Source organism: Numida meleagris, chromosome 3 (assembly GCF_002078875.1).
Source record: "Numida meleagris isolate 19003 breed g44 Domestic line chromosome 3, NumMel1.0, whole genome shotgun sequence".
Lineage (NCBI taxonomy): Eukaryota > Metazoa > Chordata > Aves > Galliformes > Numididae > Numida > Numida meleagris.
Genome location: NC_034411.1, coordinates 5,858,058 through 5,883,425, shown reverse-complemented (window position 1 = coordinate 5,883,425; position 25,368 = coordinate 5,858,058). Strand labels below are relative to the sequence as shown.

Here is a 25,368-nt window from a genome sequence, read left to right as displayed (position 1 = left end):
TTTGCTTCCCCCGAGTTGTATTTCTAGTCACAAAGTAATAGATCAATTCAGCCTAGGTTTTACATTCTGCTGGATATAACAGTATTCGCTCCACTAGCAAATTGTTCAAAATACTTGATTTTTTACGCTCCATAGTGCTATGATATTTTACTTTGGAAATGTACTGCACACTGCAGATACAATACGCAGTCTAAATAAACAAGCCAGCAGCATGGCACGTAACATCATGAAATCAAGCCTGGAAACTAGGAAATCCTTCAGCACCTGCTCAGCATACTTCCTCCAACCTAAGTGACAGATTAAGTACTTGAGTGACTCTAGGCCTCATTATTTTTATATCAGAGTTCTTTTTATTCTTATTATAGAAACTGACTCCTATGCAATAGCTGTGGTATCTCAATTAAAGAGCAGCTACATGCTTTAAAGCTGGAGGCACTGTTGGTCAGCTATGCCAACTAGAGCTGGGCAGGGCTTTCTGTGAGCTGTCCATTTTCACCAACCTCTCACTGGGCACATACAGAGTTTACAAAGGCCAGGGACAGCTAGCAATAGGAGTCCCTCAGAGACAGTCCTCAAAAAGCAATCACAGGGATCCGCAGAAACCCTTCCTCACAAACACTAGATAAAGTGCAAGACAACTTACTGCACAAAAAAGTAAGACAGTAACCCATTCCTGGAAGATACTGTTTTCTGCACAATATACTTACTTTTTTTTTCAGGATGATTTGTGACAGGAATGTCCCCAGTTCTTGTTCGGTGATCAAACCAGCAATGTAGTTTTAACAAACAGTGTGTAGGTTTGAGGATGGCTGGTTTTGTTTCAGCATTGGAAAGAAGACATTTCCTCTAATGAGTTTCCCTTGGCTGTTCAATATTTATTACAGGTACTTAAACAGAGCTTTTATTACTTAATGTTCCATTTCCTTCCAAAAGGATAACACCAGTGTTTGTGTAATACTGCCCAATAGTCTCATAAAATTGACGGCTACTCCAAACTTTTCTCGGGCATAATCCTACCAGCCTAGGTGTATCGTGTATCAGGGCAAAACTCCAATGAGCCTTCACTGGGAATTCTGTCATCTCTACAAGCAGCAGCACAAATTTACATAAAAGAGTTGAAAATGTAAATAGCTTTTTATCCTGCCATTTTCTCCCATCTATCCTCACACACTCATCCATACCTCTCCATACGGCTGGGAGACCTGATACTTCCCCCACAGCTTTGAGATGGGGCAGTGAGTCTTGGGATTACGTTCACTTTATATAATGCTTCTCTGTGGAGAAGCTGAAAGTTTTGGACAGATCGGGTGTCACCGCTGTGGTGAACTGCAAGGAAATCAATCCTTGTGAGTGCAAAACGAGTCAGCAGCAGGAGCACAGCAGCGCACAGGATAAGTGCTGACCCTTTCTATGGGATGGATTTTGATATGGTTGTCCCTTTCCTTCTGGGAGCGAGCCAGCTTTCTTCTCAGAAAGACAAAGCACCTCAGGAAACCAACCGAGCTTTGATCAGAAGCTTAGCAGGGAAAGAAAATAACCATCACTGGACAGGAAGTCATGAAATCAAGATGTGGGGCATGGAGCAAGACTTAAGATGCTGAATTTTGCCATTTTCACAGAAATTACAAAAATGTGCCTATTGCTATGTTTCAGGGACAGAACTGCCTGTCACCAGTACAGAAAGCTGGAGAAACAGGTTAAACCTTCATCAGCAATTACAGAGATCTGACCAAAACCACAAGGAAAGCTACAGACCAATGAATCCTGTCCCCTGCAGCCCCAGGTCAACTTGCTCTATGTTAGCTGGAGAACTGGGGAAAAATGGCTTCTCCTGATCTCATAGAATCATAGAATGGCCTGAGTTGAAAAGGACCATAATGATCATCAAGTTTCAACCCCCCTGCTGAGTGCAGGGTCGCCAACCACTAGACCAGGCTGCCCAGAGCCACATCCAGCCTGGCCTTGAATGCTCCAGGGATGGGGCATCCACTACCTCCCTGGGCAACCTGTTCCAGTGCATCACCATGGTCTGAGTGAAACAGTTCCTCTTGACATCTAACCTAAATCTCTCCCGTCTTAGTTTAAAACCATTCCCCCTTGTCCTATCACTATCAAACCAACTCATCCCCCAATCTCACTGGGAACATTTTTACTTCTATGAAGGAGAAGATCTGCCAGCAAAGGGAGCAGGATAAAAAAGCTCCCACTTTAACTAATCTCAAGCCTATTATTAATGCTGCCAGAAAGGGTACAGAAAAATTGGCTTACACTACACAGTCACTGCTGAGGGCTGCTGCCTGCTAAGCAGCAGAGGCTCTCCACAAGCTGCCAGCCCTCTTTCCCCCATTCCAAGGTGACCACAGTTTTATAGGCAGGCTCTGGTAGTCCTTGGGAAACCCCTGCCTGGCAGCACAGGCTGCCTTCATACAGCAAGCAGTGGGGCAGCGAGGGAGCTAGGGGCTCAGTGCACGTGTCCCTGCACATTGAAAACCAGAGAGAAGAAGAGCGGAAAGTAAGTCAAAAGATGGCAACACGATGAGGGAACTGACAAAGGTTGATGAGGTCGGTGAAGGCAAAGCCCAGGGCAGCACCCAGGGTTTCTGTTATTGCACCTGAGGCAAGGGTCCAGTCATAAGCCAGTCACATTAAGGGGGCATGAGAGGTATCTGAGGTGAGGAAGAATATGGAAGATGGTGATTTGTTTTGTTAAAAGCTTAGATCCTCAGCATTTATAGCCTCCTTTTCTTCCCTTGTCTCATGACAGGAGTGGTATGGGAGTACTGGTAACCCTGGGCATCTAGGGATGACACCTTGCAGCTGTGTACCTGCCCTCCCCAGGCTGGTGTACCACCACACGCATCAGCAGAGTTCCCCATTCTAATTCCTTTCAGAAAACTTCATAATTGCCATCACTGGGATGTTTATTACCAAAAAACTCATCACCTAAGTGCCAAACTCACTCACTTTCAGTGGAAGATTTTCTTTTCACCTCTCCCCCCTCCACACACATGTATTTATTCCCCTAACACCAACAGAGATGCACTCGCATATAGATATTAGTAAATGGTTCTGCTCAGTATATTAAATCCTCTTTCTGGACTGGAATTAATCTTGGCAGCTGTCTGACAGAAGAGACTGTGTGGGAGGAAAATGGTTTTATCTAAAACTTGAAAGAAAGCAAAATAATCTTAGAACAAACTGTGTTTCAACTCTTGCTCCTTCAGTGGAAGATTATTTACCAACAGAAAATACCCAGCAACAGCAAAAATACAAAAGTAAGACTCTAAAAGGTAATGTAAGGACTGTGTATTTTTTCTTTACTTTTGTGGTCTCTTCTCAAAATATATATTAATAACCCAGCTATCACCCTTCTGTTTCTGCTTCCCAGTTGCCTATGCCCACAGATCATTGCAAGGACCATCCCACTCCTTAAAGCCTTAAGGGCAAAGAACAGCAAGTTCTTAAGTGAAATTTCCCCAAAGCAAACCAAGCTGGCTAATCTTTTGGTCTGACAAATTTCAGCTGAATCCATTAATAAATAAAGGCAGATGAAAATGCAGTTTCCCACAGTGAGTACCGGATGTCTTTCTGCTATGCCTTGTGTCATTAAAAGCTCGGTTTTAACACGGAAAAGATTAAAGAGGCCTTTTTTGTTGTGGGAGGCCTTTGGCATCAAAAGTACATATGGAAAAATAACAGTACAGGTGCACCTGGAAAGTATGGAAATTTGCAACCGATTACAAAAGAGGGGTTTCTGAACAAACCTCTCCTAGAAGGTTCTTTGTATGTCAGAGACTGTAATTTCAAGAACAAAACAGCCACCATTTGAAATAGTTCACCTCTCTCTGGCATTCGCCATCCTGAGAGGACTCTGCTGGCAACCAAAGCCACAGTGCTTTCATGAACCCGCATTTTTCCCTTAAACAGTTCAATAGCGCAACACATGACACTATTATGCATGCCTTCACCTGCTGCCAGTACTGCTTCAGGCCTCAGAGATACTGTTCTGTAAAATAATGTCAAATTAATCATATTTGAGTCTGCTCCTCAGAATAAATATTGGATCTCTTCTAGGAAGTTATCTTAATAACATTCCACTCCTGCCCTCTGGACAGCAATGATTTTTATCATGGGACGACTCTATATGTTTAGCATATCTCCAAATTACTTTGGTAAAAACGTACAGCAAATTTTATGCATAAAAGCTTTTTGAAGCACTTTAAAAGACAAGTCAAGCATGAAGATGATGCAGTAACCTGTTTGCATAGTGCTCTGCCATCTATCTCTCCAGACTCTTGAAAAACCGACGTGGTTCCTCAAGGGACTTCCTTGATTAAAGAACATTAATTAATTGAGTGAACATCTGTGCTGTTTTTCAACTAATAATTAAGATTAGTGAGGAATCGTAATCTCTTTAAAAGTGAAAAGTATACAGAACAACTGCAGCCCACTATCTCACACAATTTGGGTAGGGCTAAGCAACTGTGACATTTGCCATAGTGGTTCCCAAGAGATGTGGAAGGCCGTGTGATGGAAGCAGTCAGTTTCCTTCCTCGCTAGCCCAGCAACAGGAACATTTTATTTTTGGTTTCATGCGTTAACATATTAACCATGACAGTACTGACATCTGTTGCTAAATAAAATTGAGTATAAATGGTCCAGAAAGCTGCCGTTAAACTCAGAAATTATTTTTGGAGTTTGAAATTAAGAACTGTCAACACAACTGATGTTTCCACTTACACACAAAAGTGACAGGAATTTTAATGATTTCCCCAAATTCCACATACAAAAGAAAGAAGGAAAATAAAAGTAATGATTTTAAGGGCTCTCGAACTCTATTACAGAAACCAGCTGACCTATATCATATCATTAGAGCTCAAAGACTACCTAACAGGGCAGAGTAGGTAGGAGGTCTAGATGACAATGCGTCCTGTCACTTGCGGAAACGAAACAGTGCTTCCATTTCACTTCCATCCCTTAGCGCAACCCACAAGGTTGGGGCACACCCAGGATCATCCTTTTCCTCACACAGGAGATAGTCCTAATTATTTTAATACACAGCTTTATTCACTGAAACCAAGGACAGCTAAGCCTTTGGTACACAGCACCAGAGTCAACAGTCACAGAATTGCAGGGGTTGGAAGGGACTTCAAGTGATCACTGAGTCCAACCCCCTGCTAAAGCAGTTCCCTACAATAGGTTGCACAGGTAGGCCACCAGACGAGCCTTGAGTATCTCCATAGAAGGAGACTCCACAACCTCTCTGGGCAGCCTGTTCCAGGGCTCCATCAGCCTTACTGTAAAGATCTTCCACATGTTCCTATGGAACTTCTTATGTTCAAGTTTTAGGCCATTGCTCCTTGTCCTATTGCTGCGCACCATAAAGAAGAGCCTGGCCTCATCCATTTGCTTCCTACCTCCCTTTAGATATTCGTAAACATTAATGAGATTGTGGAGATAAAAGCAAAAAGGAGATTTCATTGCATGTGACACAAACCCACTAAGAGTCTAGAGACCACAAATGTCAGAAGATTGCAGAAGAAAGAATATCTGAAAGAGAAAATAGATTCATTTAAGCCGTTCTTAATGCCTTTTCTTTTTTTCCTTCTACAAGACACGCTAAGTCTAGAGGTAGCAAATCAAATTGCCAGTCTGGAATGAGTACAGGACTATTCAGCCTGAGGCTGAGGCTGCAGTGAGCATCAGCAGGCCCAGGACTGGCCACACACATCCCTGTTGGACATGGGTCCAGAACCACTTGGAACTTCTGCAAAAGTGGGAAAATTAAGTTAGGAATTTTATCAGATCTTGACTCCTGTGGTGTCACAATAATTACAGTGCTATTTAACCCTTTTTTTTTTTTCCCTATTCAATTTTTTCATTTTCTTAAGTGTTCCAATAACACATAATACCTGGCAATAAAATTATCTGGATAAAAGTATTCTCCTCTCTTTTTTTGCTTACAGCACAGAGAGTTTAAAGCCTACTGAAGGATTAAAAATTCATCTATTTGCTGTCATGATATCACTCCTCGGGCTTATCTACTTTATTTGGGCAGCATATGCACTTTTTGTGTTCCTGGCCCCACTCCAGCCCAGTATTATTCTGGTGTAAGAACTCAGACAAAAACAAAAGAAGAATGTGCTACTGCCAGCTTGTAGACTTGAAAAAATAAAACACAACAACCTATGACAGGTGCAAATAATGTAAAAACTCTTACCCTGGAATCCTTTTCCAGATGAAGCTTATGTTGAAGACTTCTTCTTCTTCTGGCCTTGGCAATGCCATTGTGATAGAAGAAGTAACCAGTATCTAGAAAAGGGAGCTGAGGAGAAGAGAGAAAAACAGTTATCAGCCACTAATAAGGATGTCATGGAAAACTTTTACCTGTGAGGTGACAGTATACAAAGCAAGACTTGTGAGTTACACCGCAATGCCCAAATCACTCTTGAGAATGTCACTTCCAAATTACTTTTGAAAGGTCTGCACAGCAGCATTAAGGTTATTTGCTGCAGTTGTACAATGGGTAACTTCTATACACACTTGGTATTCTTTTCACCTTAAGTTTAAGGTTACCAGCACTAATATTCTGAAGGGCTATCTACTACTTGCTGAAAAAGATGGAGTAAAAGAACAAAAACTGCAAATGACTTGAAAGTACCACAAACCATCCTCCAACAGTAAGGCTGTGTTATTTCCGAGTCATTAGAATGCATCTGAGGCAATGCCATAATTGCAAAATCCTGGGATGAATAAGGGCAGCAGGATCCTGTTGTCATAAGAGAGACTCCATACCTGTATACATGTATATGCAGTTCACAGATATAGTTTTCCTGCTATGATGTTATTTCCATTTTCATTACAATTATCACAGTATCTGTTGCAGTTCTGCAAATTTATTTTGGCATTTGTAGGGAGTAGCATGGGAATGTAATTTTCACAGGGAATTCTGAAATTTTAAAATTTGGTCACATTTCAAAAATGACTGAGATTTAACTTGCTTTCTGCAAAGTCTTCCTTTTATACTATTTCAAACAGTCTGTGTCAATGAAATCAAAGCATTACAAAGACCTCCTTCTAACTGCAGGTTAAGCAGATTTCATCAAAATCATTGAGGTCCCTTGAAGCTGAGTCTCAGGTCTGTCTGGAGAGCTCTTCTGGGCAAATAACCAGAATATCTTATATCAGCTTCATACACACGTGAAGAACAACACAGCTGAATCTGAAGGAGAAACGAGACTACAAGAAGCTCACAGCAGCAGCCACAGAAGTCTCCAGCACCTCCCATCTATCCCCATAACTATGCCTCTTAGGGCTCCAATTCTGTTCAGGTTTAGGTAATTTTTTTATAAGCAGATTCACGTTTCATGTTTTAAAGGTTTAGATCTGGTAACTTCACCAAACGGATGATAAGGTAATTTTATGATGCAGAGTTTGTCAATAGATCTGGCTTTCCAGAAAATGGCTCCTCCCTCATGTAGGATATGTAACACCTCAAAAATAAGTAGAAAAAAAAAATTAAGTAGTCAGATCAGTTACAGCTTGAAATACAACTAGCTTTGCTAACCATTACCATCCATCAGAAGTTGTGGTCCAATTTCCCCTCTAACTCTCTCAGTAAAATCAGGCTGTTTTCTTCCTGTCTCAACATCGAACACTCAAATCCATTCCAGTCAAATATTGATCTTGATATTCTTCCATTAAGGAAGACTCTCAGCAATATTGGGGATATCTGGGAGGATACCGAAGATATATAACACATGCTCATTCATTTTTGGTGTAGGATTACTACCAACTAGAATGAAGAAATACACCACACAGTAAAGCTTTATAGTCAACGTGTTAAAGTCCAACCACATGAGAAAGAAATAACAGTTAGCATCACATGGAAGTGATCAGATTCGTGGACAAAATCACAGATAATCTTGAAGCACTTAACTGATTATTCTGCTCTTTTCAGAGACTATAGAATGGCTTATGCTGGAAGACATCTTAAAGCACACCCAGCCCCAACCCATGCCACGGGCTGGTTGTCCCCCACCAGCTCAGCCTGCCCAGGGCCCATCCAGCCCGGCCTTGGGCACCTCCAAGGATGGGGCACCACAGCTCTCTGGGCAGCAGTGCCAGGGCCTCACCACTCTAATAATAGATATTCCAATAATCTTTGGGAAACACATGTTTTACAGTCTGCAGTTTTTGTACTCCCTCAGCGAAGCTGTGTGTGGATAGGCAGGAAGGGGGGCTAAGCTAGGCAATACCTGAAATATGACGTGATCAAACACCACAAGTTGTGAATAATAGCAAAAATAGCAATGGGCAGGAAGAGCCTAAATTCTTCAGTAAATCTTTAAAATTTAGGAATGCAGGAAAAGTCAGATGCCAGCCAAGTGCCTAAGATGGTGCATGCATTGATGAGGATTTTGCTGTGAAATCCATGAATACAGCAAGAAAACAACGAAGTGCTTCATGTTTGACAAACTCCTGTTACTGACTAAGAACTCCAAATGCCAGGATGCTGGTAACTCACAAGCTGGATTGCTTTTCCTGCCATAGGTTCTCTGGGAGCTCTAATCTGCTTAGGAGCTCAGCATGACCACATAAACACTGCATGTAACAAGGTGAAATGAAAACCAAAGGGCTCGTGCACACCACTAGCCTTGAAGATCCACCAGTAGTAGTTTAGTCCATAATACTTTCACAGTAAAGCTGGAACTGTATTTGAGTAAAACCCTATTTCATCAGGGGACTATGCATGAAACATGGGTGAATAATTCACTCAATCTTGTGGCTCTTTCTGTAGGAAAGAAACAAAGCTTCCTGCCCTCACACAAAAACTAGCAATTATGTAAGATTACTAATTACTGGAAAGCACTTGAAAATTAAAGTAAGAAGGATCGTTAAGAGCGATAAAAAAATGGGCCTAGCATTGCCTTGATGTATAAATAAGACAGACTCTGAGAAACTCAGGAATTATGTAATGTAATGACTTGTACAAAATTACTGGTGAAAAAGACAAACAAAAACAGAATCACTAATTGAACACAGCAAGGGGAGCAAGCCCTCATCCGCCAATCCGTGCCAACCTTTTCTTCAGATTAGCAACTGCCTTGATGAAGTACTTAACCTTCTTCCAGAAAAGGATGAGGACGAGGAAATTACTTTTGAAATTTCAGTGTTCAACTAAGTGGAGGAGAGAAAATAACTCTTTAAATGGAAGAGGCTTATGTAGAAAGGAAAATGGCTAGGATCTCTCCTTCTATCAGATTACTGCTGCAACAGAGCAGCACAGGTGAAATTATTACTGAAATAAAAAGAAGCTAAACTCATGGTCCACAGTCTTCCTGCACTCCCCTCCTTTCATATGCAGTCTTTCCTAAGCAGGAAACTCACTTGGTGCTGTCCTAGATGCAGTCCTCAAGAAAACGGGCTGCAAACAGGCAGCTAGGATTCTATCCTGCTTGCACTGCTTCTGGGTTGTTATTCTCTGTTACAGCCTGTCAGCAAATAACTGCTCCTAATTGGGGCTCAGGGGCTGTACTACGCAATAGTGAATGGGTTTTTTTAGTGAAAGGGACAAAAGAGAAACGTAAGACACAGCACACTGCTGAGCCTCCAGCTGCAAATCTGCTCCAAGAAGGAAAAGCAGCCATAGGACATCCTCTTCCACACAGGCACCTGGTCCAGGTCAGGGTAGCAAGCAGCTCCCTTGGAGTGGATGTCCATCTCACACTGTCTACTTGACAGAGAAGGTGCAACTGCATTTCCCTGTCAGTCTTGCCTTGGACAACGCACAATGGCACCAGATGTAATTCTGTTTGTCTGAAAGCAAAGGACATCAAGATCAGATGCACAGCAGTGCAGGGGTTTAAAGAAATCACAGAAAGACTAAACTCCAGCTGTGCCCCTTATCTAAACCAGTAGCATCTGGGCCATCTTGGAGAGACGCAACAGTGGGGAAAAAAAAGTACAATCCAGCCAGGAGTTTACATTTGCAGCAAATGTATGCTGAAGCACCAATAAATGCTAACGTTAGAAACTAACAAAATACTGAATAAAGCAACCAGCGGGATCACTATTTTACCTTGACGCAGTGAGGTCCAGTACTCACAGCCTGTCTCCAGATTTAAGAATTGACAAACGCAATGCAAACCTAAAGAGGAACCTTGGTTCCCAAGCTTATCTTTCCCATCAAATGGCACTGACTCACTTCAGGGCTCCATTTTCCGTACGTCTCACAAGCCAATTATGGCACACACAGGAAACAAGAACAGACTGGATAGCTCTGTCCTGTTTTAATGGGTCTTATCTCTGCCTAGGGTTCACATGCAGCCTATCCAGCTGCACGCTTTAACACAGCATCCCTGCAGTACTCTGCTGGGTTTTGTGTGTCATTTTCAGTGATTCCTCCCTGATACCATATTATTCTAAAATAGTAAATAATAGATTATTTGAACCTATTGCTACAGTTCCTCTCCCTTATTCACAATGGAGACAACAGTCTGTAACAACTTATTTTGAGCAAAATGATTAAAACACAAAAGCAAAGGCTGTTTTATAACAATTATCCCAGGGTCATCTTTCTTGATTGCCACTGAAATCAGCATAAATGGATCTGTCAGCAAGATTCACTGAAACTCCTTATCCAGGTAAGCTGACAAAGACCTTCTTTGGAGCTCCTCACCTGCAAAATACGGACCAGTACATAGGGATACCAACCAAAACTGGTGCTGAAGAAACCTTTTATCTGCTCTGAGGAAAAACTATCTGCATTCAATATATAAAAAAATAAAGTATACTAACACAAAGCATCCCTACTCAACATAGCCTAAGCACAGCTCCTGACTTCAAAATGGGCCATAAATCTCCACAGGTGAGTTTTCATCCCATTACCACTCAGTAATTATACGACCTGGACCTGGCACAAGTAAATGTGTTTGGAGCCTTCACGGGCCCCTCAGGCCCAGCTCCTTCAGTTGTCATTACAGCTGAAGCACAACGAAGTGCCTCACAGCAGAAATTAGAAACCTTTTAGAAACCTTTTCATCCCAGCTTCATCAAACGCACCGAGGATGCTTATAAATATTCAATATGAATTTTTAAAACTCTTTCTCTCATTTTCCCTCACTCTGATTAGCATTAGAAATTGTTTTACTTTTAAATATACAGATGGGAGCCAAATCTGAAGTCAAAGGCACTCACTCACTATAGTGACGAGGACCACATGTAAGCAGAGCCAGCTAGAAACTCGGGCAGCTCGAGGCATAGAAATAGAACAGAACAAAGTACGAATAAGAAAGGATTAATTGAAACGATGGTGGAGAAGCGCGTAACAGCACAGAGGGCTAAACCTTTGCCAGAGCTTGCTCAACATGAAACCCAGTCTATGGTGTCCCCAAGGCCCCAGGCAAGGATTTCACTCCTTCTCATTAGTTTATTGTAATTACTCAAAATCCTCAGCCAAAGGAGCTCAGGTAGAATCTACACAAACTCCAAACAGCCTTGAAAGCTGCAGCAACCAAGCCCCAGGGTTGAATGTTCTGACTTGGTCTTCCTGGCCCACTTTGCACTGTACCTACTGCACTGTTAGTTATTTGCCTCCATCCAAGTAATAATCAAACCTAATCCTATTCACCTTGGCAAGTTTGGCTGGTGGAGGTATTAGCCACAGCTTTAATACTTCCAAAACGTACATCTCATTAAAACATCCATAATACTCAAGATGATCCCTGTGAAGTCAGCTGAGATTCACACAGTTCAGCATTTCTTCTACTGGCTAATTCAGAAATGCCTGGCTTAGCTACTTATATACGTCCTTAGCTGTGTTGTACATTCTTCTAACCTAACAGGCACTAATAAAGGATCGTGGCTATTTGGTTGAGAGATCATCGATCCGTTCTTCCCTTTTCCAGAAGTCAGTAGAAATATTATAATATATATGGTAATGAGGATATATATTATTCTTAGGATATTGGTTGCCTATAAGAACACGACAATGCTGCTTAGAAGTTATATTAAGTCTTTCTCAAGCCACCAATAACAGTTTCCAATGGTTTCTGAAACGTTATTTCCTCGAGAAACATTATAAATGCAGATGTGGTATACAAAGACTGCTGAATAAGATTTCATTTTGAGGCTTTTTTCTAGACCCTTTTGAATACAGTAAGCACAAGATTAAGGTAAACACAGAAGGTAAATGCAGAAAGTAAATGCAAGAAGTGGGACCAGTTTTTGACTGACTGGAATTACACTTACATGTCCAGTCTGTCCATGTGAAATTCAGAATTCATTTGAGCTCCCTATACGATTCACACCAAAAAAAAAGGAAAAAAAGGCACTTTCAGAGCATGATTTGTCTGACCTATTTTAGGTGGCCATGTTAGATGAGCAGAGCTGTGCCCCAGGAGCATCTTTTTTGCTCCAGAGACTGTAAGAGGAGCACATCTACCCATATTCATGTAGGTCAATTCAGATGTCAAAAGTATAATTCTCAATTTCTTGTTAATATTATTCTTACATTATCACACACAGCACTTCCAAGTGCTTACAAGAAACTGCCCCATTGGTTTGGTTTCAAATTCGCAATGTTTGGAATTTGATTTGCAATTGAATGATTCTACGCTTTTATGTTCTATTGTGCTCACATCACTTAAGTTTGTTGCTGAAGAGCTTTATCCTGAAAGCCTGAAACAGTCATGTAAGTCATCAGCAACAAGGTGGTGGATTTGCTGTTAGTTTTATCAGTGAATTGTACAAGCCATTTCAGGCTTTTAAAAGAGACATTCTACTTCAGATGAATGGATCTGTGCATTTTAGAGTTTTATCCGTTACTCCCCAGTAACCACAGAACACATTATTGATTCTATCACGTGCATTGCTGAATGCAGCCAAAGCAGGATACTTCTTGGATTTAGAGATGAATGTTCTTGCTTATACACTAGCACTCACATTGGACTGTATGGATTGATCCAGACCATCGTTACCTGGAGTTGGTGATTGTTGCTGTTGGATTGAAAGCCTTAAGTGAAGGCTCAGTAATCACCATTATGTCCTCGTACACAGATGTTGAGGATCCTATGAGAAGAAGAGCACCAACAAAACAGGCAAAAACTAAACAAAGAACCCATACCCAGAAAAACAAAGAGAGATTAGATTCCAGACATTCTTTGGAGAAGTACCTGTCCCTAAACTTAACTTTCTTAACTTGCTCATGCTAGTAGCCACTTCACAGAATTGCTCAACTGCGCAGTGTAAATTACATCACAACCAGAAAACTGGTCAGTATCTGACCCAGTTAACTAGTTCATTTAACCCATGACAGTTAATGCTTTAAGAAAACCAGGAAAAAGAAGATGGAATCCCAGAAGTGGATCTGCTACTCTTATATTTTACAGCCAAAGGCTAACAAGACTAATGCTATTCACACTTGTCTCCTAACTGGAGAAACAAAGTGCCTCTGGGTCTCTTGCTGCTCTTTCAAGTCCCTACTGTATTTTCAAAGCATCTCCTAAGACAGTAATGTTTTCTGAAATTTTTCACACCTCAAATATCCTTCCTTCCAAGATTATCCTATCTAGGAACTTTTAATTTTCCTATTGCTTTTTGGCTCTTTTTTCCCCATCCTCCATGCTGGCACTTGTAGGACAGAACCAGAACTAAGACTCACAGGGCATGGCTTTCAATTGTAAATTAAATACTCCTTGCAGCTTAGCCCTGGCAAGTGCTCTGAGATGCTTGGTACCCCCTGTTTCTACTAATACTAGGAGAATCTTAGGCAATTACAGCTGTTAATATTCTTGTTTCAGCTGCATGTAAAATAGCGTAGTCTAATAAGTACTTATTTACTTATTTTATTGATAGAATTCATTTAATTAATGTTTGCACAGCACTACTGAAACTATAAAATGCTAAGTGCCATTGTCAATACATATCAGTGGGTATATCTATATGTATATATCAGGTATCTCTTTAACAACCAATATTTGGTAAATATGTTAATATGATTAAATAATATAAACAAATCTTTCTATCAGCATGACTGCCATAGAGAGAATTCAAATTATAAGAAAGAATGATTCAGTTATAGCCTGCAAATTTCAGTAACCATGGTCTATTTCTAACAAAGCTAGATCAATACTGACAGCAATTAGTACTAACTACAGTTGTTTTCCCTCTCTTCCTATCTACAGCACAGTTCTCTGTCCTTTTAAGGACGTAACCAAAAAGATCGACTCCTATTGTTACTCCAAGGTCCAGTGTGACATCAGCTCTAAGAACACTGAAATAAAACACATGAAATAAAGTTTGTTACGTTTGAAGCACAGTATTAAGATATAGCTTAACCCTGCTGAAAATTACTAGCACCTCCATCTCAGAGATGGAGAGGGAGTAAGACACAGCTATTCCCAGACACTCTGAATTTCAGCAAAGCATTATTCAGCATTATTTTTAAATCAATGTCCACACAATAAAGTGTGTGGGACAAGCGTGTGCAAGTGCTCAGCTAATGTAGTGCCTAAAAGCAAAGTCATGAACTCAAACTCTAAGGAAATACAGCTATAAAAGCATCTCAGACCAAAATAAGTTCGCTACTGACAAGAACTACTCAAGAAAGCACAGAAAAGGTGAACTGTACTAATGCAAAGATACTAGCCCTTCCCAACACTTAAGGAAGGCTTGTAACTCTTTCTTTACAAACCCTTTATTCTCCATGTCTATTTAATGCTAGGCTGTCAAGCAATAGCTGATGGATAGAAAGTGCTTCACAGGGAAGTTTCTATTGCTAGACCACACCGAGCAAGTCTTCCAGTTCCCAGAAAAAAAAAGTCAATTCCTGGAGAAAAATAGATGCTGTATGGGATAAAAGCTGATGGGCAGTAGTTAGAAATAAAATTGTCCCATTAAAAATAAATTAAAAAAAAAAAGAGAGTAGTAGGTTTTAAAATGAGCAACGCAAGGAAGCTTCAAGAAAATGTTCTCAGTGGAGCCCAGGAAAAGTAACATTTCAGAGCATTGCTGTTCTCCCTGCTTTTGTAAAGTTGCTTGACTGTGGTAACAGAAAGTCATGGACATTTATCTGCATTAATAGAAGACCATGTCAGAGATGAATTAGTCCATTACTCACATCATCATGAACTGGAGACAACTCATCTCAGCTCCAGTATGTTACTGTATGATCATCACTTCACAATGGAGGCTAACAGCTGTGAGTGGGTTCAAGAGCTCTGTGTTAGATGGTAAATAAAAGACAAACCAAATCTGCCCCGATGTTTGCAATAACAATGGGGAAAGAAAGCAAAGTTCACCACCACCTCTTTCCCTTCCTCACTGACCTTTCAGTCAACTATGAAACATCTTGTTACTATCTGTTACTACCAACTGATAAAAGCTTATTGCTGATAGAAATTGTGGTCAACCCAGCATAGGCTGATCTTTCTTTATTACATCAGTTAGGCATGGAAAAATATAGGTTTTTAATTAAGAGTGTTTCAGTTTTTGGAGCTTGGAATATTGGTTTCTCTACCAATATATTTAACGTGGATAGAACGTGTTCAGTTAGAAGGGGAAAAAGGAATTTTACAGAAGGAAATTGAGCATTTTAAGCCCATCAGAAAGAAGAGAGAAAACAATCTGTATCAGTACTGTCTGGACTTCATTGTGAACTGTATCTGAATTGCATGAGAAATGGAAGGATTTTACAACTATGAGAAGTACGGTCACCTGAGAAGTTTCAGGGTCTAAATGGTAATGTAAAAACCAATAGACTGAAATGCTATGAAGATCAATCTTCAGATGATGCCTGCGCTCACAACCATTATTTCACCAGTGTGAACAACTGATTTTCATCATTTTTCTTTTCTAACCTGCAAATACGTTCAGGCCCCAATTCAGAAATGACAATTATGCATAATGATTGATTCAGAGTGACTTCTAAATTGCTAAATTTCACTGACATGCATTTTCTGAATTAACTGACATGGGAAAGCACAAGGTCCCCGTGGGGACCAGTAAAGGTTATAGCTAATTCACCATATCTTGGCTGTAGCTAGAAGCCTTAGGCAGAAGCTTCTGCTGCGCTCAGCTCTGCAGTGAGCAATAAACGAAGGGTTCAGCTTTAGAGCTGGTTTCAAACTCACAGCAATTCATTTCACCTATGTTTCATACAGAATGAATAGGCAGAAAGGAGGATACTCTGTCATCAGGAAAGTGTACACAATACCCCATCCTCTCCTCTCCTCCCCCCTTTTTTAAAACTACTTAGATAAGAGTTTCAACTGTTTAGTTCTAGTTTGATATTGAATACTCTTCCCTAATAACAAGGCCTGTTTCTCTACTTTATCATTAGTACTTATATTGTTGTTGGGTCTCAGTTTTCACAATTTTGTTGCGTACTCTAGGAGAAAGCAGGTGCGACACTTTACCCTTTTGCTCATCAGGTAAGCAAATAACCTAGTTCAGTCATGAGCACTGCTAATGCACTTTTGCTGACTGGTTTGATGCAAACACTGAGGTCACTCTTTCCATTTGCTTTCTGTGGACAAAGAAATTAAGGATGTAACATTTACACAAAAGTATTGTTTGAGAAGATAGATAATATATGATGAGAACATTACATCTCTGTTCACTTCTTGAGTGAGTGAAGTAGCGCTACTGCTATCCACTAGAGCTGTTTACAACCCCAGTGTATAAACGGTAAGACTGAGATAGCTTGCACTCCCTAATTCCAGGTACAAGCTCACACTACTTGGAAACACAGCCAGGGCTCAGCCAAGTTAGACTCAGAGCGACTGTTATAACTTCATGTCCACATCAGATTTCATCACGCGTAACAGCGCGAGGTGGTCGTGCAGAATTTCACACAGCTCACTCCGTCCCAGAGCACAGCCCAGGATCTTTTCAATGAACTCACAAGAGTTAAACCCAGAGCTCTCACTGATTTACAGCAAGAGTAATGCACCAGACTACTTCAGGTTACTGGGAGAAATCCCATCTTTGACAAAGAGTCAAGCAGTTCAGCTTCCTCCCACCAGAGGACAATGATAGATGGAAGCACCAGGCTGCTCCCTGCAATATTTATAGCCACCATGCAGCCAGCATCCTGTAGAAACCTGACCTATTAATTATTTGAAAAGCTGAAACAACAACAAAAAAAAAAGAACAGAACTTTCTGTCAACTAGGACAGCACTGCGTGGCAAAGGTAAACATCCATACAGTCCAACCATTCATTGCTGCAGCCCTCACAGAAATTAGCCACCCATCTTAAGATCAGACTTGCACAAGATGGTTTTCTTGTTGTAATATTTTAACAAGAGCTGGCACAATTTATCTTTCATTATATCATTTTGGCTTGATTTCTAGCTCACACAATTTTCCATGAACATGCTCGTGTCTCAGAACTCACTGACTGAAACTATCTACCAAATAAATTCTACGAACATTTCAGCAGCTTCTTTGTAAGTGCTTAATTACACGCATTTGAAACTTGAGTTGTACAGATTAATTTTAACGGATTAATTTTAATGGAACAATTCTATAGATGGACGAAGAAAACGATCACATGCAAACTTCCACTTAGCTGCAGTGTCAAGTACTAGCACTACAACTGTTCCAGGGAATTCTGATGTACTTTATTTATTTTTTAATCAGTGCAGGCTTACTAGTAAAAGTTCTAGTTTAAATGAAATTTGTGCTGTTATTGTTCTGACCTGAAATTTGTTAAACATGTTAGCACTCCTACATTGATGATAATAGCTTTGCAGTTGGGTTTGTTTCCCCATTTTAACCACATTGGTATTGTTACAGCAGACTTCTAAGAATGGGAAGAGTATTATATCTTATCACCTGTCATATTTTTGAGAAGGACACAAAGCTCTCTTTCACCTTCACACAAGTTGGCTCTTCTAAAAGATAACATCTAATAAATTCAGGAAACCCACAGTGTACCTCCATGCTTCCTGAAGGCACCCAGCCTCGCAGCACAGTCAGTCCCTGCGACCATCTACCTGCTAACAAATGAATGCCAAGGGGTCCTCAGGTTCTCATATGGAAGAACTTTGAGCTGGAAGAGTGCTGACAATTTATTTATTTTGGTCTAGAGGTTTGATATGGATGTAAACTCCCAAGTTAGAAATAAAAATGTTCTACATCATGCAGAGTAACTGAAACCATCTGGTACTGGTTGTCACATGGCAGTAAGATCCGTCCATCTGGTCTGATAGCAAACAACAGCCATCCAAGACAGGGTCCTATTACAAAAGTAGTTATCCTTCTGCTGCACAGCTCTGCAGCTTTGGGATGGGAGACAAATTTGACTTACGCATTGGTAACAGCCACAGATATTCACACCGCGTCTTAGAGTAACAGCCATCAGCCTGCTCTCAGCACGTGGAAAACCTGCCCAGAGCAATGACAGCACCAGAGTCCTAGACAGAGCCACTGCATATAGGATCACAAAGTTTCAACACATACAGGCAGTTGGTATACCCATACTATGTAGCATCCAGAAATAGCCCAAAAGTCACGCAGGAAAGCTATCTGGGCAAAAGGTAGGAGAAGCTAGGCTGACAGCAGGATGGCGTATTCACAGGCAATGACACCATGCTGATGGTCTTCGTTTATCTGGCACCAATATTAGAATGACTATAAATTCCACAGCACAGGTCTGAAATAGCCCAGTGGCAGACTTGAAGCCAAGGAAAGAAAGCAAGAGAAATTTCTTATATACTAAGCCTGTCTCTCCTGGTGCAAACCATGAACCTTACATGCGTGGCACTAAGATCTCCATGTGCCACTGTGGAGAGAAATAACCTAGGGAGCTGACATCACTACATGTAATGCTACATGCAGCACCAGGAGGCTGGCTTGGGTCTGGTGGCAGCCAGGAACCGGCAGAGATGCTCTCCCTGCCTGAGGAGGGAGGGAGCAGGTGGCAGGAAGCACTCACCTGCATCCAGGCTTCGGGCACTGATGCTCCTCAGCAGTTTAAGGCCCTCAGACCCTGGAGCTGTATCCTGCAGCAGAAAATGATCCTGGTGCCTTGATACCACATCACAACAAGCTTTCATCAGGCAGAGGTTCAAACTAGACTGCAGCATACCATGTTGTTCTGGTGTGAGCACGGTATCTGGAAATGCTGTTCACTTCTTTGTATGTTTTCTCTATTTTTCCCCTTCACACTGATAAAACTAATTATAATGTAAATGAAAAGAAATAACTGCACGTTCTGAGTTGGGCTGCAGCGTGAAGAAAACAACTGAAAAAAAAAATGACTAACGGGACATTTCCTGGTTCTCTACCACACATGCAATTTTGCTGATGAGTTTGGGTAATATGGAATAAGTAAAAGTAGGCAGCTTCACAAATAAACATAATTTTTCATCTAAGCTGTAGTTCAGTAAACAAACTTATCCATAAAAGTTAGATTTAACTTGCACGTTTACCAGGAAACAGAACTACACCGTGTATTCAAAACAGTAATAGAGCAATTACAGCAGGGATCTATAGCAGGGGAGTCTGACCTTGTTTCGCATGCTAAGAATGAATGCTACAAAAAGCTGACAAGGTAATTATTTTAAACCTCAAACAGAACACTCACCACCAGCAAGGAGCTGGTTTGGGTCTCTGACAGAGAAGGAGCTCACCAGATACTGATTGAGGGATGTGCATGACCATCTGTTTTACATTCTTTGTGTGCATAGATTCCAGCTTTCACATGTATGAGGAAGTACATTAAAGTAACGTGGGACTGTTTGTTCAGAGTTAGCCAGCTGAAGTGTTTGCTACTGGGGTTGCTTCAACGTCCAAGCTGGAATGCAAAATAGAATATAACAGCAACAACAAAAACACACCATTTTGAAGGAAATACATTATTTCACATACGAGGCAAACTCCTTATTTCCATAGTATAACTGATTTAATTCCTCTAACACTTCTCTAGAGTGTAAATAGGAGCAAATGGGACTTCCCAGCCAGGGTCCAGTGATACGCTGACATCACTCCGCGGGGAAGGAACTGACAAGGGTCCAGACCGAGATGGCTGTTCTCTCCACGTCTCCACAATTACTTTCAGGGTTTTTCTGGAAAAATGAGCTATCCATCATTCCCCAGCAGTGTGTCTTACCACAGCAGGATCAAGCTTTTCCAAGCAGTTAATTGCTTTTTCCCCTTAACTTGAACACATCAGCTCAGACTCTCTCTTGGAAACTGAAGCATTTTCTTTTACAATGAGACCTATTCCCCTCCATGGAAGCATTCAAAGCCAGACTGGATGGGGCTGCGAGCATCCTGGTCTAGAGTGAGGTATCCCTGACTATAGCAAGGGGTTGGAACTAGGTGATCTTAACGGTCCCTTCCAACCCAAACCATTCCATGATTCTATTTAAATCTCGGTAGTTGCACAATTAGTATCTGCAAGAAATTTACTTCTTGTCTTAGTTTCCTTCTACATTTCCTTAGTTACATTGTACCTTCCATTTCTAAAAAGGCTTTTTCTGTTTCTATAATGAAGGACTACTTTGTGCAAACAAACATCCTTTCCTCTAGGCCAACATAAAATGCAAAGCTAATTAATTATTAAACATGTTAGTGCATGGAAACACTGCAGTCTGAGGCTTGATGTCAAGCCTTCAGACTCCAATGGGCTCCCAAACTCCTCTTTGCTAAGGAATGTTTCGTTTCTGCGTCATCTGTTTCCAAATTAGATGCAGAAGAATTGGGCTGCCCAAGTAAGAATTCTGGCTTATTTATGTGCTTAGTTTTGCTTTCGGCAAAACCATGTTTGCACCATATAAATACACCCGAGCTCCCATTGTTTCATCCAGAAAGTTATGACCAACTCCAGAAAGCTTGGTCCTCAACTAGAAGCCTCCTAAGCAAAAAACGGAAAGCCGAAAGTCACAACTGTGACAGTTTTCCTTGGTTTCTGCAAGATTTAGAGAGAAAAGTGACCAGGTAATGAATATATCAAGGGAAAAAAAAAAAAAAAAAAAAACAGCCAACCTTTGGGTGACATCAGATTCCCCATGTTTTGAAATTCATAGGTCTCCATTTTAAAATCCGAGGCCACTCAAAGCCAACTGTTTAAAACCCTTCACCTCAATGCTACCAGCAGCAAAATATTTAGATACAGTGGCCTTCTGTACATTGCATCTGCCTCAGTGTTGCTAATGAAATGGAATAGATGCCCAAGCTCTGATCTCCACTTATGAGACGTATCCAAACGTTTCTTTCAATTCCCCTTGGTAGAAAGGAATAAGAACTGCAGTGCAAGATCTAAAAGCAGCTTCTTTTCAGCCTGCATTAAGAAATGTATTCTGGAGGTAAGCATGCCAGAAGGCAAACAGAAAAAAGGAAGTTGTTCCTTTCATAGGTCTCACAATTTAACATGAGGTAGCTATTAGGGAGTTGCCTCATGACTCCTGCTTGCTTGAAAAGGGCAAGACTAACCATGTTAAAAGAAGATGCTTTATCACAGCATTTGTTTCATAAGGAATATGTAGAAATAAGTACAAATGGATTGCAAAACCGCAAACATTAAAAAAAGAATCAAATAACACGATTAGAGTTGTGGAGGTCCGTATTCAAGGTTAATTCAGGAAAGGATAAAGAGAAATTGGTCAGCATTCTTGAGATTCTGTTTCATGTTAGGGCCCTAAATCTAAATGCAGGCAGTCATTTACGTGAGCACCAAGCCCTCCTGAAATAATTAAATGGGCACCACATTTAAAGCACACATTTCAGCCCACCTGGAGTCTCGCAGCAGTTTTAGAGTGATGGCAGGGAACATGGCCAAGGAATCAATTAGAAAGCACATCACACTGTTCATGACATTAATCTTGAAGGCAATGTTCTCCCTTGCATTCCTGCAGAAGTTTGTTATTAAATAACCGCAACATGCACTTGCACACGGTTTGTGTGTTACTGGGAAAAACCACGAGCACTAAAAATATGTAATTTAAAAATCAGCTCCCACGAAGTCATGGTAACACACATCTGTGATGTATGACAAGTATAAAAGCAATCCATCTTATACACATCTTAAATCCACCCAGAAGAAAAAGCTGTATCTGCCCTTTATTACTGCCAGGAAAATACCTGCACTGAAGCAAAGGTATTGGACAACAGTATTTCTTCAATAGTGGTAAGGGTAACCAGATTTGGTTTAAGTAAATAAATCAGTGTGTTGTCCAAACAGTATGTGTGGTGGAAGCCTGTAAAGATCACTTCTTGCAGTATAATTTTTTCCTATTTTCTAAGAAAGTAGATGGCACATTCTACACACGATACTTTCCCCCAGAGAGTTTACCACCCACAGCTCTGTTTGCATACATGTACATGTCCGCAGTCAACTTTTTGCACTGCTGTTACCACCGTGAAAGCCAGGCCTGCAGACTGTAAGCTGAGATGCTAGATAAGCCTCATGACAGCAAAACAGATCAGGAGGCTCTTCTGTTCAGCAGTACTGAAGAGACACCGGTGTAGATGGCACACGCTTTTACTGACACCCACCTATCGCCCTGCTAAGATTTCCCCTGCAGATTGCCATCAGACTCTAATGGATTATCCTCTGACACAGACAGCTAAATGCCAAACTCGAGGAACTCCTCCTGCTTCCTAAAAATCTCTGCCTTGCAGACAGCAGGGTGCTATTTTCTCTCACGTTTGTAGGCACAGGGTGGGAGGCTTTCTAGCTTTCAAGGACTGGGATGATGTAACCTGAAAACCTCTTGGGACAGCACGTGCACAGTACAAGAGCCTTGGCCACCTCCTCCTTGCTGTGAGTGCAAGGCACCACAGCTTTGCGGGGCTTTGTTCCTCGAGACTCCTGCATCCACGGGACACAGCATCCCTGCAGCACATACAGGAAAGCAGGTCCTCTCCTCCTACGCACCCAGGGGACCTCCCTCCTGCTCTTGCCAAGACAAGCTAAAAGATTGATTTCCATGTGCAATCGGTACGCATCCTAACAAGCCCTGGGAAGAGAACTGTAACAGCCCAGAAGCTGCACTTCTTCATTCTACAACCCTCCCCATCCCTTCCCAACACGGTCACAGCAGCATTTGCAGGCACCTAGCTTAAGTAAAAAGAAATTCAGCTCTGCAGCAAGGTACCCCCCCGCCTCCTCCTGAGGCCTTATCAGACAAGTATCCCCAAGACAGGACAGGACATGAAGGAGGGAGTGCAGGCAGAGAACAATAACAAGGGAAAACTGTCAACCAAACAACACTGTCTACGAAGTTTCAGGTAACGATATCTAATCCCCATAACAGCTCCTGTCCCAAGGGCCCCACCACCACCAGGACAAGGCTGAGAGCCCAAAACAAAAGCATCTTATCAGCAGCAGGCATTAGTAGTGTTCAAAGCAAAAATGGCATTGTCCTCATTTCTGTAACAAGCCCCCACTGGAGTTGAGACAGAGCAGCCCAAGGGAGCGAGTCTCACTTCATAGGACAGATACATAGGTATATCAGGGGATTAAATCATTTCACTTAGTCAAGCTCAGCACACAATTCCCATCTGCTTCCTTGGAAGTCAGATCAGGATCTTATTGCGTAACTACCAGGGAAAGGAAAAAACCCAAGTAATGCTCACAGAGCCCCGTTTCCCTCCATGCTCCTCCAACCAAGTACTGCCTGGGCATTGAGTTTGTCAGCAATCGTCCTGACCAGGGCACTGTATTAGCCCCAGACCTGACTGTCTCCTAAACTATTTAGCACTCTGATTGCTATTTAAACGTGAGAGATTTCTAGTACAGCAGGGCTCTCCAGGAGCCGGGCAGGGACTCCTTGACACAAAAGCTACTAAGGGCTTCCTACAACCTCAGGAGAGAAAACAGCCTCCAATGGAACTTGAAGTTTCCCAACTTACATCAATTTGTGATGAGCACTGACTGCCTATCACGCTCAATATCAAGAGGATTATCTGGTCTGGCAATGTCCTATTTCTCCACGAGAATAACAGGGACATTAAGGAAGCCGCTGGCCTCACAAACTTATGTGTCAGAATCCCTCAGAAATCTTCCATTTAAATCGTGTGCGAGCTTCTCCATGGAGATGCAGCTTTAATTATTTTCAGCGCTCGGAGCAGTTTCAATTCCAGCCGTGCTCAGGAAGCTCTCGGGCGGCCCGGCCCCCGCTGCGCTCTGCCCCACGCCGCTCCCGAGCCCCGCAGGATGGGAGCTCAATTGGAGGATGTTTACGCAGCCAAGTCAAAAGGCGCCGAGCTCCCTAGCATGTGGGAAACTCCTCGCCTCCCAGTCCGAGCCGAACGCCCTCCCAGGAGACTGCTGTGCAGCGGCTACAGGAAGCGGGCTCCCGAAGCCGTGCGGTTGCAGGACGCAGCCGGGCTCCATCCCCGCTCCCCAGCGGCTCCGGGCAGCCCTTACCTTGCGCACCCCTCCGAAGCCGTGCTCCGCCGCCACCCGTTCGGCCTCCGCCTGGTCCCCGCCGTGCAGCTCCACCAAGAACTGGTTGGTGTAGACGGCTGCCCGGGCCGGGGCACCGAGGGAGAGCAGCAGCAGGACGAGGAGGAGGAGGACGAAGGCGCCTCGCAGCAGCAGCGGCGGCCCCGCCGGCATGGCCCCGCGCTGTGCGCCCGCCGAGGCAGCCCGCGGGGAGGGCGCCGGGCGGGCGAGACGGGGAAGCGGCCAAAAGATGGAAGGGGGGGAGGAGAGGAGAGGAGAGAAGGGGAAGGGAAGGAAACAAACAAACAAACAACAAAAAAATTCCAAAGCCCGGGGAAGCGGCCGGGCTGCAGGGGCTGCTCGGGGCGCGGCGGTGTGCTCGCTGCCGGCGCTGCAGCCCCGGCCCCTCCTCAGCGCGGAGCCGGCGGAGGGGAAGCACCAGCCGGGAGGGGACACCGCCGCGCTGCCAATCACGGCCGGGGAGGATCGCCCCGCTCCCCCCGCCCGCGGCTCGCGCAGCCCGCAGTCCCCCCGACAGAGCCTGCCCCGCGCTGCATCCCCACAGCCCCACCCCGAGCCCCAGCGCTGCCTCCCGTGGGGCGGGGAGGAGAGAAGGGGGGAAGAGGGGTCCTCTCGCGGAGCTGTCCCGCAGAGCGGGTGCTAAGTGCCAGCAGCTGTAGGGCCGGCGGCCGAATGCTTCGGCAAAATGCACCTGGGCATTTGCTGGCAATTTGCGTGGTGCCAGCACCTGGCTTCTGTGGAGAGCCCGATGAACAGCAGGTGCGCCCTGCCCCAGATGCTCACAGGGCAGCAAGGCGTCCCCGTGCCCCTTCCGGCACAAGCCAACGCACAGAGAAGGACTCAGGGGAAAACCCCCGGCTCCGGGGGCCCCCTCTGTGCTGGGAGCACCGGTGTGTGCTGGCACCGGGAACTGGGGTGTTCGGTAGGAAATCTGCCCTTTTCAAAACTC

General features: G+C 42.9%; 1 protein-coding gene across 1 annotated transcript in view; it reads right to left on the bottom strand.

The window, feature by feature from the left end:
* PCSK2 (proprotein convertase subtilisin/kexin type 2) overlaps nt 1-24,884 on the bottom strand; it is a 97,364-nt gene extending 72,480 nt beyond the window's left edge. The window contains exons 1-2 of the mRNA XM_021391832.1: nt 24,381-24,884; nt 6,221-6,325 (exon numbers count right to left, since the gene is read on the bottom strand). Of these exons, the coding sequence (XP_021247507.1) occupies nt 6,221-6,325; nt 24,381-24,572 (297 nt within the window). The 5' untranslated portion in view covers nt 24,573-24,884. The remainder of the gene's footprint in view (nt 1-6,220; nt 6,326-24,380) is intronic.